Below are 16,603 nucleotides of genomic sequence, written 5' to 3' on the forward strand. Positions count from 1 at the left end.
ATGTATTTTTCATACACTCAGAGGCCAGCAGTGTACGTTGCAGTTTGAAGTGACAGGATATTAAGGACAGGTGAGGAGGAGAAGCTGGGTGTCACAATTTTGCATAGACCGAGGTTAAATATGTTAGGTGTAAGAAATGCTGGTAATAAAAAGTGAACATTCTAAAATATCTGGAAACAACAATTATAGGGTGAGACAAGAACAAAGTAAATAAATAAAATGTATAATAGGAAAAATATAAAACGGGCAAATTAAAGTCTCGAATTCACAGGTATATTCTTCAGTAATTCTCAGGACGTCTTGGGTCAAGTTCTCATCAGCATATATGAAAGAAAAAAAAACATACTGAGGGGACCAATGGTGCAGTAACTTAAAGGAGTATGGCAAATTTACATTTGAGCTGGAAAAACGGCTCAGTGGGCTTGTGCACCCCCCTTCCCTCCAAGGCAAACAAAAGCAATATACTGGTTATATATTTATAAAAATGTATAAAATGTTATAAATATTATTAAAAAACAGAATAGAGACAAAGTAGAAATAAAAGGACAATAAGGTTAAATATAGGGGTAAAATTATATCATTATGTACAAAATGAGCATATATACCCTGTTTCTTATAAAAGACATCATTAACAGTAAGATAAATAAGATTATTAACAGCCATTCAAACATGCACAACCCCATGGTTGAGAGGAGGAGAAATAAAAAAGATATTGGGAAAAACCGAAATGGAATGGGTTTTTAACTTGAAAACATTAACACCAGATGGCCTAAATGCGGATTTTGACCTTTTTAACTTTTTATAATTATCCCCTATAACACTGTTTTATAATTATAAAGATCATTTATTCAATAAACAAATTTTATATATGTATTTTATAAAACACTATTTTCAATTTGATGATCGTTTGGACCTTATATAAACCCACATGTGCCAGGCTAACATTATGTACAGCCCTTTGTGGCGAAACGCGTTGTGTTTTAATCTAAATAAAAGTTTTTTTTCTGACTATTTTAAATACCTTTATATTTATCCTTATTTATTTACCTGGCATATCCTAAACATCTGAAGCTTTTATACCATCCAAAGAATCCATGGTGGGGATCGTACCACCCAGGCGCTTTACACAGAGCGGTTTGTCTGCTCTGTAAATTGTAAGTACATCTCTTATTTTATCCAGCACTTTTTTAATATAGAGAGCAATATGGGCCTTCTCTTGTGTTTTTATTTCATATAACCTGCACTGAAAATCTCGTGAGACAGATATCCTACATGTGGGGAGTTTAAATACCACTGTATGCTGTTTTAACTCAAGCTGTTTATTGCTCCCATAAATGTGAGTTGGCATTTCTTAATCTCAGTGTTGTCTGTAGCCATACTCCTTTAAGTTACTGCACCATTGGTCCCCTCTGTGTGTGTTTTTTTCTTTCATATATGCTGATGAGAACTTGACCCAAGACGTCCTGAGAATTTCTGAAGAATATACCTGTGAATTAGAGACTTTAATTTGCCTGTTTCCCTGGTATTTTTTTTTTTTTTTTTATATATATATATTTTCCTATTATACATTTTATTTATTTACTTTGTTCTTGGCGCACCCTGTAATTGTTGTTTCCTGTTTTTCCAGTCCTTCGAAGGGTTTTGAGGGTTACCCTTCCTTTCAGGTGTGCAGCCTCTCCCTCCCCGTTGTGATCAGTTTGGATAGCGCTGTTCCATCCGTCTTTTTTCTTTATTATTCTAAAATATCTGCTTGCTAGATTTAATAATTATAATCATGTCAAAGATTCTGTGACGCCTTATGTGGGTCAAAGATATGCAGAAATCTTCACTCACCACTAGGTGGCATGCAAACGTTTAAATAAATAATGTGAGCAATAAGAAAGAATAAAGTAATTTATATATTACTCTTAAAACTGTTGCTATATAACTGAGAGAGGAAAGTAATGGGAAATAGCACACAAAATAACAAATATTAGTAGCCAACAGCAGATAAGGGCAGTTTTATGAAATAGTATTTTTTGAATTGTTTTGTAACACATTGCGTAGGCACTATTCATACTGTAGTCTAGTAAATGATAGCATTTTGAATATAAATGACTACACGAAACACATACCCCATAGGTCATTAGGTTACGATGCAAGAAGCACTCCAGCTCTTGTCTTGCAAACATCCATGCAGCTATAAGCCTCAAACTTTGGCCCCTAGTTTAAAAATAATGTGTACCTTAACTGAAATAGGTGCATTTATCCTATGTGTACAGAAGCCATACACAAATCATATAACACTTGACACTGCTCTGTGGCTTTTTTTTTTTAACTGGTACAGGGTTTAATGCTTTTTTTATTCATGAGTTAGCCAGTTGAGTAAAGGTATACGAACCAGTACTCCAGAGCAAAATTTTAGGAGTTCCAGGAGATTTCCTGGTCTAGATTGAGTTCACAATAACTGGGGATTTGCAGCAACAACTTTGAATTTAATTATGCTTTTTTTTTTATTGGGGGCATATCTAAAAACAGCTTGGAAATGCTGCAGTTCTATTGTCTGCAGCCTTTGCAAGACCTGTTCTTCTCCAACCCAGCCGTTCTGTACCTGTCCAATCACCGACCTCCCAATGCAGCTCAATGAGAAGTCTTTGCAAGGCAGGTGCTCTGAGCAATTGCTGCCTCTTGAGTTCAACTTCACTAAACAAACCAGGAAGCAAAAGGATTTGTTATCTGCTTGAAAGTCAGGGGATGTATTATTATTATTATTACTGATTTTTGTATAGCGCCAGCATAGTCCGTAGCACTTTACAATATTATCAAAGGGGGAGATTTAACAATAAATGCGACTATTACAAAAATTTACTGGAACAATAGGTTGAAGAGGGCCCTGCTCAAACAAGCTTACAGTCTATAGGGGTTGGGGTGTAAAACACAATGGGAGAGGAGGTAGCAATCAAACAAGGTGGAGTGAAGCAGAGCTGAAGGAGAGAATAGAGTGCTGCCCTATAGGAGAGAGCAAGAGACAGGTATGTGAGGTAGAGGTTACTCTGGGAGGACATAAGCTTTCCTAAAGAGATGGGTTTTGAGGCACTTTTTAAAAGATTGAAGACTAGGGGAGAGCATGATGGTCATGGGCAGAGCGGAGGGACCGAGAAGGGGCATATCTGCAGATCAGTGAAGAGATATAGGAGGGGCTAGAATTGGTCAGTGCTCTATAGGTGTGGATTAGTACCTTGAATCTTGAATATAGGATACAGCCAATGTAAGGACTGACAGAGGGGACAGGTGTGAGAGGAGCGACAGGAGAGGAAAATCAGTTTAGCTGCAGCATTCATTACAGACTGTAGCGGGGCAATCCGACTTGTGGGAGGACCTATTAGGAGAGAGTTATAATAATGCGAGAGATTACTAGAGCATGAACAAGCTCCTTAGTAGTCTGGATGCGGGCTATGTTTTTAAGGTGGAATCTACAGGATTTGGTAACAGACTGGATGTGAGGCTCAAAAGTGAGGCCAGAATCAAGTATATGCAAGGATGGACTGATGTGGATTCCACTAACTTGAAGGGAGAGCGAAAGAGGAGGATCAGTATTAGGAGGAGGACAAGGAGACAAGGAGTTCAATTTTAGAGAGATTGAGTTTCTAAAAACGGGAAGACATCCAGTTAGAGTTGCAAGAAAGGCAAGCTGTGACACCAAGTACAGAGCTTTGGGGACTCCAACAGAGACAGGACAAAGGGAGGAGGTATCATTAGAAAAGGAGACACTGTATGAGTGTTGGGAGAGATAGAAAACCAAGAGAGGACAGTGTCACAGCAACCGAGTGATTCAAGAGCTTGGAGAAGGAGAACATGGTCAACAGTATCAAAGGCAGCAGAGAGGTCAAGAAGAATTAGTATGGAGTAGTACCCTTTGGATTTAGCTGTGATTAGGTCATTAGTGACTTTACTTAGAGCAATCTCAGTACAGTGGAGGGGGTGGAAGCCAGACTGAAGAGGGTGAAGTAGAGAGTTGGAATTGAGGAAACAAGTCAGACGGGTAAAGACAAGTCTTTTCAGAAGCTTTGAGGAAAAAGGGATCTGATAGTTAGAAGGGAAGGACGGGTCAAGAGATGGTTTCTTGCAGCCACCTCTTGTTCAGTAGCCCAGGAGAAAGTCTGAAGGGTAGGAAAGGCAGGGCCGGCACTACCATAAGGCGAATAAGGCAATCGCCTAGGGCACCAACCTGCAGTGGACCCACACTGGGAAGTTTCCTGGTGGGCTGCTCGCATTGGGCTGCTCGCATTGGGCTGCTCGTGTCTAGGGCTGGAGCACTGGGTGAGTGGCTCTTTAGCCACCCCGTAGTGCAGCTGCTTCATCTGCTGGGCTCCCTCCATATCACTGAGAGCCCAGCCGTGCTGGGCTCCCTCACTGTAAGTTCAGCGCCCGAGCTGATGCATCCTGCAGGCAGGGGAATCCGGGTTGCCCCCTGCCTGTAAACAACGGAAACACTCTGGAGGGAGCAGGAATTCCAATTGGAAACCAAATGGCAAATTTTGTCCAAAATAGCTGATTTAGAAGAATTCTCCAACTCCGCTACAGTCACAGTTCAGCTGTTTTTGCTTAAACTTTGCAATTCACCTAAATTGGAAGTTTAGTGAATAAACCCTTGAGAGAATGTAGTTGTATTCATGATGGGGCGGCAAAATTGATCATTGCCTAGGGCGGCAGGAATCCTTGCACCGGCCCTGAGGAAAGGCATGATCTAGGTGTGGTTGAGAAAGAGAGGGGCAAGGCGGTGAACATTCTTTCCTTAGCTGTTCAATCTTATTGGTAAAGTAGCATGCAAAGCTATCGACTGTAAAGTTAGTTTGGGGGGTGGCCACATCAGGGCAAAGAAGGGAGTTAAAGGTATTAAAAAGACACCTGGGAATGCAGGAGCATGAGCTAATGAGGGAGGAAAGGCAAGGGCTCTGCTGTACGATTGCAACATCAATTTGTAGTGGAGGAAGTTTGACTGGGTGCGTGACTTCTTCCAGCAGCGTTCAGCAGAATAGGAGCATCTCTGCAGGTAGCAGGTTAATTTAGTGTGCCACGGTTGGGGGTGTGTTCTCCCCAAGGTGCATGTTTAGAGCGAGTCTGCAGCATCCAGGGTAGAGGTGAGGGTAGTGTTATATGAGGAGATAGCCAGTGAGGGACAGGAGATAGTAGGGATGGATAGAAGTTGGGAATCAATATTAGCTGAATATTAGCTGCTGAAGGTCAATATAGTTCAGATGTCTTCTTAGTTGAGGGTGGTTAGGTTGAGGATTATGGGGTAGGGGGCTATAGAGAGCAAATGATAAGAGGTGGTGATCTGAGAGAGGAAATGGAGTGTTACAGAGATTAGAGATTGTACACTCATGTGAGAAAATAAGATCAAGGGCATTGCCAGCTATATGGGTGGGGGACTTAGCCCACTGCGGTAGCCCAAGGGAGGAAGTCATTGAAAGTAGTTTTGAGGCTACTGAGGACAAGGGTAGGTTATTGGGGATGGAATATTAGAGGAGAGGAAGTAGGGAAGCCAAGCAGCAAAGTTGTCAAGGAATGTTAGCAGAGATGGGTTAGAAAAGGCGAACTGAATGAAATTAAAATGAGGAGAAAGAGAGGGAAGGGGGGGTAGGTAGAGGTTTGAAGGAGCAGTGAGGTGAGAGCAGAAACCCTACACCACCACCTTTGCTTTCAGAGTATCTTGTGTTGTGGTAAAATTGAAGACCACCAAAGGATAGAGAGGCAGGGGTAGTGGTGTCAGAGGGAGAGAGCCATGTTTCAGTTAAGGCTAGTAAGTCTAGGGAACAAGAGATGAAACGTTTTAAAGTCACGATGAGAGGGATCAAAGGTTGCAGGTAAGGAGTGTGATAGTCGAGCAGGTGATGAGGGTTTGAGAGACATAATTAGTATGTTTGGAAAGTCAGGTAATTTGTGCTATCTATAAGTAGTGAGTTCCTTGGGGTGGGAAGCTATCCAAGAGAGCTACCTCTGCATAAGGCAGTAGCTCGTCTTGGTAGCTGTGAGTCCTGGGAGCTAGTAAATGTTCTGTTTGGGACCCAGGCTCTGCATAAGGCGGTAGCTCGTCTTGGCAGCTGTGAGTCCTGGGAGCAAGTAAATGTTCTGTTTGGGACCCAGGCTCTGCATAAGACGATAGCTTGTCTTGGTATCTGTGTGTCCTGGGAGCAAGTAAATGTTCTGTTTGGGACTCAGGCTCTGCAAAAGGCGGTAGCTCGTCTTGGTAGCTGTGAGTCCTGGGAGCAAGTAAATGTTCTGTTTGGGACCCAGGCTCTGCATAAGACGGTAGCTTGTCTTGGTATCTGTGTGTCCTGGGAGCAAGTAAATGTTCTGTTTGGGACTCAGGCTCTGCAAAAGGCGGTAGCTCGTCTTGGTAGCTGTGAGTCCTGGGAGCAAGTAAATGTTCTGTTTGGGACCCAGGCTCTGCATAAGGTGGTAGCTCGTCTTGGTAGCTGTGAGTCCTGGGAGCTAGGTTTATTGATAAAAGCGCCAATTTCTACAGGATGGGCCAAAATTCACACTAGGATATGACAGGCAAAAACACATTTGTTAGTAGTTCAATTTTGTTGTTTCAGGTACATATCATAACTGAGTCTTAGAACATTCATGGTGGGTAATTACACAAAGGAAAAAAAATATGAATTAGCCAGAGTATACAATGAATTTATACATCAATTCATCATGTCTGACAAAGCTATTTTCATTTAAATGGCTTTGTCGATAAGCAAAACTGTCATTCCTGGGGTACAGAAAATCCACGGATAATTCAGGGTGCAGGATGATCTGGCAGGAAGTTATAAAGGCAGAAATGTGACCTCAAAATATAACTAATGTTATGAACCATGCAATCGAAAGAGCCCAACTTTGCGAGGCGGTAAATGGAGCTCATTTCAAACATGTCATCTTCCCTACCTAGTCAAACAAATGTCCATTTTATGTAATATCATTAAAATTTGTTCATTAATAAAACAACATTATTGACTCATCAAACCCTACTCTGAACTTTGGCCCACCCTGTATTAAAATCTTTTTGTAAAATAAAAAAAATAAAAAAGACCGTTACTTTAGGGGTCCGAGTGACCCTATAAACAAAGTCTGATATGAACAAAGGCCACGTTTCATTTTTAATTTTTTTTATGATAGGAAAATTGCAAAATAGAGAATTTACAAAAACAGTACTTTGGAAAACTGTAATTCCTGTCCATTTTCAAGTGAAGAACATTATTTAAGAACCGAACAGCCCCGAGTACTCTAGCCTCATATTTCATTTTTTTTTTTATGAGCAATTCAAACGTGCTGTTTCAAGACAGCTAATGTTAAATGTGGATATCCAATATCAAGCAGTTCAGGCATCATCCTTTCAGTCGTGGCTAAAGTTAGAGACATACAGAAACTTTCTACTTAATGGAATGGCATAACTATACATGACTGCTGACTCCAGGGCCGGCCTTAGGCATTTAGACGCCCTGTGCGAAAAATCTTCACAGCGCCCCCCCCCCTGTCATCCATGTATGCTCTAATGTTTGTGTTGTCTGTGTATGTGATAGTAGGTGTGATGACTGTGTGTGATATGTATGCTATGTGTGATATTTGTAATGGGTGTATTAACAGTGTGTGATATGCGTGTATTGGTTGTATGTGACACACACACACACACACACAGAGTCAGACGGCCATACACACACACACACAGGAAGACATCCACACACACACACACACACAGGCAGACAGTCATACACACACACACAGACACACAAAGGCAGACAGTCTCACAAACACACACAGGCAGACAGTCAGTCATACACACAGACACAGACAGTAATACACACAGACACACAGAGGCAGACAGCCATACACACAGAGGCAGACAGCCATACACACAGAAGCAGTCATACACACAGAAGCAGTCATACACACAATCACACACACAGAGGCAGACAGTAATACACACAGACACACACACAGAGGCAGACAGTAATACACACAGACACACAGTGGCAGACAGTCATACACACACACAGACACACACACACATGCAGATAGTCATACACACAGAGGCAGACAGTCATACACACACACAGTAATACACACAGTGGCAGACAGTCATATACACACACACACAGACACACACAGGCAGACAGTCAGTCATACACACAGACACAGACAGTAATACACACAGAGGCAGACAGTAATACACACAGACACACACAGTCATACACACAGACACACACAGAGGCAGACAGTCATACACACACACACAGAGGCAGTAATACACACACAGAGGCAGACAGTCATACACACAGACAGTAATACACACAGGCAGAGAGTCATACACACACACACAGACAGTAATACACACAGACACACAGAGGCAGACAGTCATACACACACAGACAGTAATACACACAGGCAGAGAGACACACTCACCTGACAATCCCACAGTTACCTGTGGAGTTCATTGTGGAGGCAGTGCCTGGTGACTGTTTGGTGGGTGACTGCCTGGTGACTGTTTGGTGGGGAAGCAGGGACTCCTTCCTGCTTCCCCTGCAGCAGTTTTCCGGCGCTTTTAGCTCCGCCCCCGCCGCACGGTAAGCTCCGCCCCCGCCCCCGCTGCAAATGTAAATTTTTTTATTTTTTTTAAATCCCTGTGCGGCCGCACGGCTTCACCTGCTACATGGCGCCCTGTGCGGCCGCACAGCTCGCACACCCCTAAGGCCGGCCCTGGCTGACTCCTTCGATCACCAAATCCCGTTACCCTTTCCTTCCCAATAAGTAACGCAACACCATGTTAAGTGGGTAAGGGCAACGGCCACAGCTTTATTTAAACCAGCATAACCAAATACTGTCAGCTGCTGGTTTTACCCAGCAGACCGGTACACTTTAAACTTCTTCCAGAGCCTCTTCAACCTGTCCTTCGTCATCAACCAAATTCAGGCTGCGACTCCCCAAGCCCGTCCGGGCATTATTCATTTACCAAACTTGCTGGCGCAGGAAACCCGCAGCTGTGACAAAATGAGAACAAAGAAAACACAACACAAAACAACAATTCCAGAACAGAACAGTTGGGGAGGGTGGGTGAGGAAAGACACTGCCAGGCTCCCTCCGCATTGTTCACCAGTAGTCTGGTAATTTTACCCAGAATTCCCTGCTTTTCCAACTGTATCCTTTTGGTTGCTATGCCAACTCCTCAGGGCAGCAGTCATGCTCCCCCCTCCCTATTCGCTCCTATTCGCTCCAGGGGTTGGCCTTTCTTTCTATATGTACAATGTTGTATATCTAAAAAAAAAAGGATCATAATTATAATTAGCTATTACTTAGCAGAACAATATTTTCCCTATTTACCCCAAACCAAAACCAGTAAAACATTAAAGCAAACCACTTAAGAAGCCAAGAAATGAGGACCCACGTAATGTTACATTTTAAAAGCTCTGGCCTCTTCATTCCTTGGTGATGTGGTGGAAGAAGGCTGAGAGATCTTTGTCGTTAATTCTTCCTCGTGGCGCTCCACTGATGTTGAGACTGCGGGAAAATGACATCATTTCTTACATTCCTTGGTAGGTGCAACTGAGACTCAAAAAGGCAGCACAGGAAACACAAGTTCTCCAGACCATTAGCAAAAGCAGTATACTCCCTTCTATTAATTTTGTACATAGTATTGTCCTCATGAACATTTCCGTGAGGACAATAATACAGCACAAAAATAGACATAAGTAATTTTTAGTGTGCATAAAAGTAGCATTTCATCTTGAGGATAGATGACAAGGAAATGGATAAAATTCATGACAGACTGTCAGAGAGAATTAGATGTAAATATCAGGAGTCGGTATATGTTACGTGAAACACCTGCATCTCTGAAATCTTCATTTTATATTAATTCCTTCTGACATCTTCTTCTGAAAATCTATAATCAGCAGGAGACCACAGAGCCCTGGTAGGAAGGGGGTACTTTTTTATTTTAAATGTACTTTGGTGGAAACAAATACTTTATTTTAAGCCTTTAAAATGTTTCTCCATATGGTATAAACTTGGGACATGAATGTTACCCAAAACACTGTTCTAATTAATTTCCATATACATAGCTATTGGCCATGTGCTTTACTGTTCACATTCTAGATTAATAACCAACCTGACAGATGTAAAGACTCTGACTTATTGCTTCTATTGATTCTCTAGTCAGGACAACGTTTGTGGTCAAAGTTAATACCCCTGGTTGTCTACTAATCAGGGTGAAGTCTCCTTTACCTTAGCTTAGCTGATGACTGTTAAAATGTAATAAAAACATTTCTCACATTGACAGGAAGTGATAGAGAAGAGTCCAGGGTCATGTCCCTGGTGGTACAACAGTGAGGAAGATTTGAACCCTTGGCTGCACAGATATTTTGTGGACCCTTGTAGTATTACACACAGGGAAAAGGGACATTCACTGCTTGTTGAGAATGAGAAGACAGAAAACACTTGTGCTGCTGGGATACAGATATTCTTCTGTGCATTATTGTACCCTTTTAAGAGCCTCGATATGAGGAACTTTGTTCTAGTTTAAACTGCGCCTTCACCAACTTTTATGTTCTATTTTAATCTCTATGGATATAATGAAAATACTTCTTCCTATAACATTTGATTATTCCGTCCTGGGACTTGTTTCTTTAAGCTCAGAGTTTAGGAATTTAGACTCATAAAAACAGATTGTGAGAGCAGATATGAACCAATTGCTCAATCTTCTGTACTTGTTATGAAACCATAGACTTCTTTTACTCCCAAGCTGTTTGTAATTCTTTACAGTATTGGTCCATAGTAGCTATTTTGAAGGTTATATTGTTACGTACTTTTGTTGTAAAGTATTATTTCTGAACACAACCCATTATTTCTATTTCCAACTGCTATTCATACTATGGATTTTTCAACTGTGGGAATAATTTAGCTTTTGAGAACAGCTGTGCTGATGGAATATAGAGAGTGGAACTCACCGGTTTCTTAAAATGCAGCCTTCCTCTTAGGTGTAACCTTCCTCTTAGGTGTAACCAGGGATTCCTCTTAGGTGTAACCAGGGCACAGAATGTCAGTCAATGGGTAAGAACAGTCAGCTGAGGCTCACAAGCAATTAATGGCGACGGCTGCAACTTCTGGCTTCTGTCCCTATGCAGAAGCCAGAAGCACGTTACTAGACCACCATGGAGCCTCTGAGTCCAGCGGAGCCCCAGATAATTGGGCAAACCATTGCTAAGAGTTTTCCTAATTACCAGAAAACTGGGCCAGGGTACTCATGGTAGCAGGCTGGTGTGGTTATCATGATTGGATTAACCCTTTATGTTCAGCATCATAGCTGTTTGACACCCTAACATGGCTATTAAACACCATAAAACTGTCATGGCCATATATATATATATATATATATATATATATATGTGTGTGTATATTTAGTCCCTCCCCCCCCCCCCCCCATATCAATAACAGATCTACCATTCCCCACAATGCAATTATGTATCCATATCTACCCCTAAATTAAATATATATTCTACATTCTTCATAGTGCAGGATCCTTATTCCGCCATCTTCTAATTACTGTCACAGACGTAACGTCACTGCCTTCTTCTGCTCAAAGTAGCCACTGCTTTGTTTTATGTTTTTAAAGAGAAATAGATCAGATAGGTAAAAAAGAACAGATTCTGAAAGAGGAAGAGAAGACGTAACAGTGGGAGAAAGGCACGTTTGGGGTGACAGAGCCACGCTAGAATGTACTCTAACTGTTCTGCATGTTCTAATCAAGTGCTGCCATCTTCCTTATCCGTGCTAACCATTCCTACTCGTAGTCTACCTGGATTTGTTTTGCTTATAATACAACGTTATTACTGTCCAGCTTATAGTGGTGCTGGTAGTTCCCTGACATTGACTAAATGCAATGCCTTCACATCAAGAGGAACTCCAACCTGTAAACCTATTTGTGATTACTTAAATGTTAAAGCTTGCACATGTTCATTGGGGTTTTACATGTCCTAAAGATAAAAGATTAAATACAGCTTTTAAATATGGCAATAATGTAGTTGAATATTTGTATTACAAGATGTTTTATTGTAAACATATTTTAATTACACGTTAATCTATTATTGATGAGACCTTGAATTTCGCGTTACCTAATGAAAACAAGTAATGCATGGCGTAACCTCCAGGCAATGTTAATAACTATGAGTTTTGAAACGTTCAAAGAGAAATTAAAAATTGATTTGTGAAATGAATGCCTGGGTATATATCAGTCCGGGCTGGTATATTGGATTTATACAGATATGTAAAATGTAGCACATTTGTAATGCTCTCTGTGTTAAATTCCTTCCCACCTCCTACAAGCCCATCTAATTTCCAAACCAAATAAAATGAACCTGACAAGCATAACTGGTTCATTATGCCCAAGATTATTTTGTTAAACTATTATTTAACACGAAATCATTGTATCATTTGTTAAAGGGCTGAGCAAAAGAGGGTAGAATTTGGTCTTCACAAAAAAAAAATAAGTTATTGTATGCTGTTTAGCTCTTTCCCTCTAATTTACTAAAGTGAGAATTGTCAGGAATTCAATCTGAATTTCAATGTTAAAGCCAAACCAGGGATTGACCAGGGAATTGCAAATTTTAGGCATTCTCCAGTATGGTTAGTTTGTATAGCTTTTGTCCTAAATAGCCGCCTTTTTAAAAATAAATGTTTTGTGTACACAATCTAAGCAGTGCATTAGAGATGTTGCGAGCTTCTAAAAATATCTGGGGCTTTAGACCATAGCAATACTCATTGACCCCTACACTCTACTCATACTTTGCCAACTATGCAAGCCATTTAACAAATAGCTGGGTACTAGATCATGCTACATTGCTTAAAGGAGCACTGTAGTTGTTATGGTGCCTCTTTCTATGCTTCCAGAATCTTCCTACAGTGCAGCGTTTAACTCATTGGTCTAAATAGAGACTTTTGGGTGGTATGGTACATGGGAGGGCACCAGGGCATTCCACCATAACCACTAAAAGGTTTTGGTGCTTGGAGTGTTCCTTTAACCCCTTAAGGACCAAACTTCTGGAATAAAAGGGAATCATGACATGTCACACATGTCATGTGTCCTTAAGGGGTTAAGATTTTCCACAGTTCCCAGATTAGTGAATAAAACCCCATTTGCCAATTACTTCACAAAAGAGAAAAATATTCTTTTGTTTATTACGTTATTACATTTGATTCTTGGTGTGCAGATAAGAGTCAAGTGAAATTTGTTAAACTCTAAATAAGTAAATAAAAATAATTTTCGTGCTCTCAGACACACAGAACCCCAAGTGTTTGCTGGATTTAACACCTGCTGCTCAATTACATTTCACAAAGCACATTTCCTTGCGGCAGGAAGTGGTGGAGTATAAATACTTCATAGTTTAAATGCAGTACAGTACATCTCAGATTTATAATAATTATAATGGACATTTGAAAGTGAAACATGATGGCAAGTCGGCCAGCAAGGCAGCGTATTTTCGTCTTTTAAGTGTTGCACAGATTAATGTTTGTAACCTTTAGTGTTACTATAACACTGCAAGAAAACGACTGCTTTCTGCTTAAATGTATTTTGCCTCAGCTGTTGTTTTTATTTATCAGAGTTTGGAACAGACTGTTCACAGAGCTCCTGCAGAGAGCTTCACAGTTGTTGATTATTGAATTTTCGCTAAACATAAACTTGTGCCTCCCTTTGTTATACATTTTCTGAGCAGAAGGAAAACCATGCGCTACAATTGTATTTAAAACCTGCAGTTGCTGAAACTAGGAGGACCTGTTCACTAAGGGATGTATGGGTAGGGCTACTATATCCACCATGTATTCAGGGACACATATCATGTATACATATTGATGGGCAGCACATGAAAAGGGTTGCTCTGCACTATGTATAATGCATATTCTGCAGAATTCTTCATTGCCTACTTACTTAATCATATACACCTTCTTCTGAAGCCTACATACTACAGGACAACCCTTTTCATGTGCTGCCCATTAAAATGTATATGTGATAGGTGTCCCTGGTGGATATGCTAGCCCTATGTATGGGTCCATTTCCATCTGTGACTCGTTAACTCTTAGTTGACCATGCACAAATTATCACCGTTGATATTCACTTCAGTGTACTCTGCCGTGCAGCAGCGAAAACAGCTAAGAAGAACATTTTTTACAAGAACCATACTGTGCACATCCTCCCAATCTTCCCTTCCAGTAGCAGTCAGCTTCTTGGCTCGCCAATGTTGGGGGTTATACCTGCAGTTTTAGTTTGCTTTGGAACAAAACATTAAAGTTCAAGGATGTGGTTGCTGCAACAAATATATTTTCAACTACTAATAAAAATAAACTAATTAACCTGGAAAGGTTTCAAATAATGTAAGCTATAGTATTATAATATCCTGTTTGTCTTCACAGCACGCATTTTATAAAAAGAATTGTAAGGGGTGCAATAGTTGGACATTAAATTAGTTTGGTTACAAAAAACTAAAACTACATTATTTGTATTTGCCCCATCATAGAGCTGAAATTGAATGTTTGAGATGTGCACAGGGAAAATGCTTTTAGTTTGTTAATGTGTTACATTTTTAGTTGTCCGAAATTCAGAAAATGATGATTCAAATAAACCGAAATTCATCCAGAAATTTTGTTAATTTCCAAATGAATGAAGGTGGCAGACACAAAGTATCAATTTAGGGAGTTATCTGCTAAACTGCTGAAAGATCAAAATTAATACAATCTGATTTCTTTATTCTGATCTTTTACCTGATTAGTAGATAACTCTTTGCTATCTGCTATCCTTACATGGGATTGCCCTATATTTAGTATCCTTAAATTCCTTAAATATGGCAATCCCAAATAAGGGCTATAATATAGAGATTTGCTAAACTGCTGAAAGGTAAAAAGAAAATCCAATTTCTTAATTTTTTTCCCAGGTATTTAGTAGATAACTCCCCAACTTGCTATCCTTATGTGGGTTAGCGATATTTAAGGATACCAAATTAAGGAGCTATGTACTAAACTGCTGAAATATTAAAAATAGTAGCTCCCTAATTTGCTATCCTAATAAAAACAAATGCTTTCGAAACAAATCGATTTGATTTATTACAAATTCTTTCGTTTCCCTTTACATGTTGCTGCAAATCAGAAATTCGGAAAATTCGGAATTCCCGAATTTCAAACTAAATTAAATTTTTCCAAAAACAAATAGCACAAGTCTATTGAATATTATTCCCTTATACATTATTGACCCTTTTTTCATCCTCTTTTTTACAGTTATATTACAGAAACCCAGTATCACTAAATGTCGATCTCCGGAAATGGAAACATTTACGTGTCAGTGGACTTATGGAGATTTCCACAATTTATCATCACCAGGCCTACTGAAACTTATCTATATGAAAAAGTATGGCAAAATTAAGCATTTCAAATAAAATATATTTTTTTTTTTTCAAAATGTGGTTAACCTGTGCAGATCGTGGGGTTTATTATAAATCTTTGCCCGAACACTAAAGTTTTTTGCATTTAACTACTTATTAATCATTTATAAAATGCCTTCTCAACTTTCCTGTGTGAATCTGCATACACTTAATAAATGTTTGTGTAGATCTAAACTGTACATAAAAGCAAAGGAAATGCACGTTTTACATGCCCAAGTACTTAAAAGGTTACTCCAATTAAAAAACAGTGTTTTTAAGAAAAAGTAGCCCTTCCTATTATGGTCCCCCTTCTCCAAAAATTTGAAAAATAAAGAATATAGCTAAAACACTCAAGGCCATGTTCTCCTTAATCCCAATCCTCCTCTTCCTCTGCTGATGTCACTCCTATTTACTGTAGCGGGAGCAATGTCAAGGCAGGGCTGGACTGGCCCACTGAAATACCAGGAAATTTCCCGGTGGGCCGCAACACCTGGGGCAGGCAGGCAGCCCTAATACCAATGAAATTATTTTCCACTTGGACTGTGACAGCCCAAGGGAATTAAGGATAGAGGTGCTGGGGACTGGCGCAGCCGTATTAAGGCTACCTGCGGCTGGAGAGAGCACTGTAAATCTCCTTCACAATTTTTTGTCCTTCGTCAGCTCCACCACCGTAAAACTATGTTCGTGTAACTATTCATAACTATAAAAGCAGCACATGCAGACTTTAGGCACCATGGACACTTTAAATCAGTGAAGTGGTCATGGTTCATGCGGTAACTCTTTTATCCCCTTTTCTCCAAAACAAGGATCTTACTGCATATTAAAAATAAACAATAAACAAAAAAAGAGTAAGGGCGGATAGTAAACAGGTAGGACATGGGATTCAAATTAGTGACACCAGCATACCTTATTTAAAAAAAAATATTTCAAGGAAACTGGTAACAGGCTCTGAAACATTTAAATGACTTTTATTGTGCAGTACCTTAAATTTGCTCTATTACTTTTCTTCCAGCGAGGAGTTAGACTGGGTGGACTGTCCCGATAATGTAACTGCTGGGGAGAATAGCTGCTATTTTGATAAGGCGCACACGTCTACTTGGTGGCCGTATAGAATTCACCTTATAAGCGAGGATGTGCTGTTTGACAAGGTACACTTCTCGGTTGAAGACATTGGT

The 16,603-nt window shown here is 40.2% G+C and overlaps 1 protein-coding gene across 3 annotated transcripts in view; it reads left to right on the plus strand.

Moving 5' to 3' along the window:
* GHR (growth hormone receptor) overlaps window positions 1-16,603 on the plus strand; it is a 191,032-nt gene that overhangs the window by 117,492 nt on the left and 56,937 nt on the right. For all 3 annotated transcript variants that reach the window (XM_063454010.1, XM_063454012.1, XM_063454011.1), the window contains exons 3-4: window positions 15,286-15,415; window positions 16,441-16,601. In XM_063454010.1, coding sequence (XP_063310080.1) covers window positions 15,286-15,415; window positions 16,441-16,601 — 291 coding nt within the window. The remainder of the gene's footprint in view (window positions 1-15,285; window positions 15,416-16,440; window positions 16,602-16,603) is intronic.

This window comes from Pelobates fuscus, chromosome 5 (assembly GCF_036172605.1).
Source record: "Pelobates fuscus isolate aPelFus1 chromosome 5, aPelFus1.pri, whole genome shotgun sequence".
Lineage (NCBI taxonomy): Eukaryota > Metazoa > Chordata > Amphibia > Anura > Pelobatidae > Pelobates > Pelobates fuscus.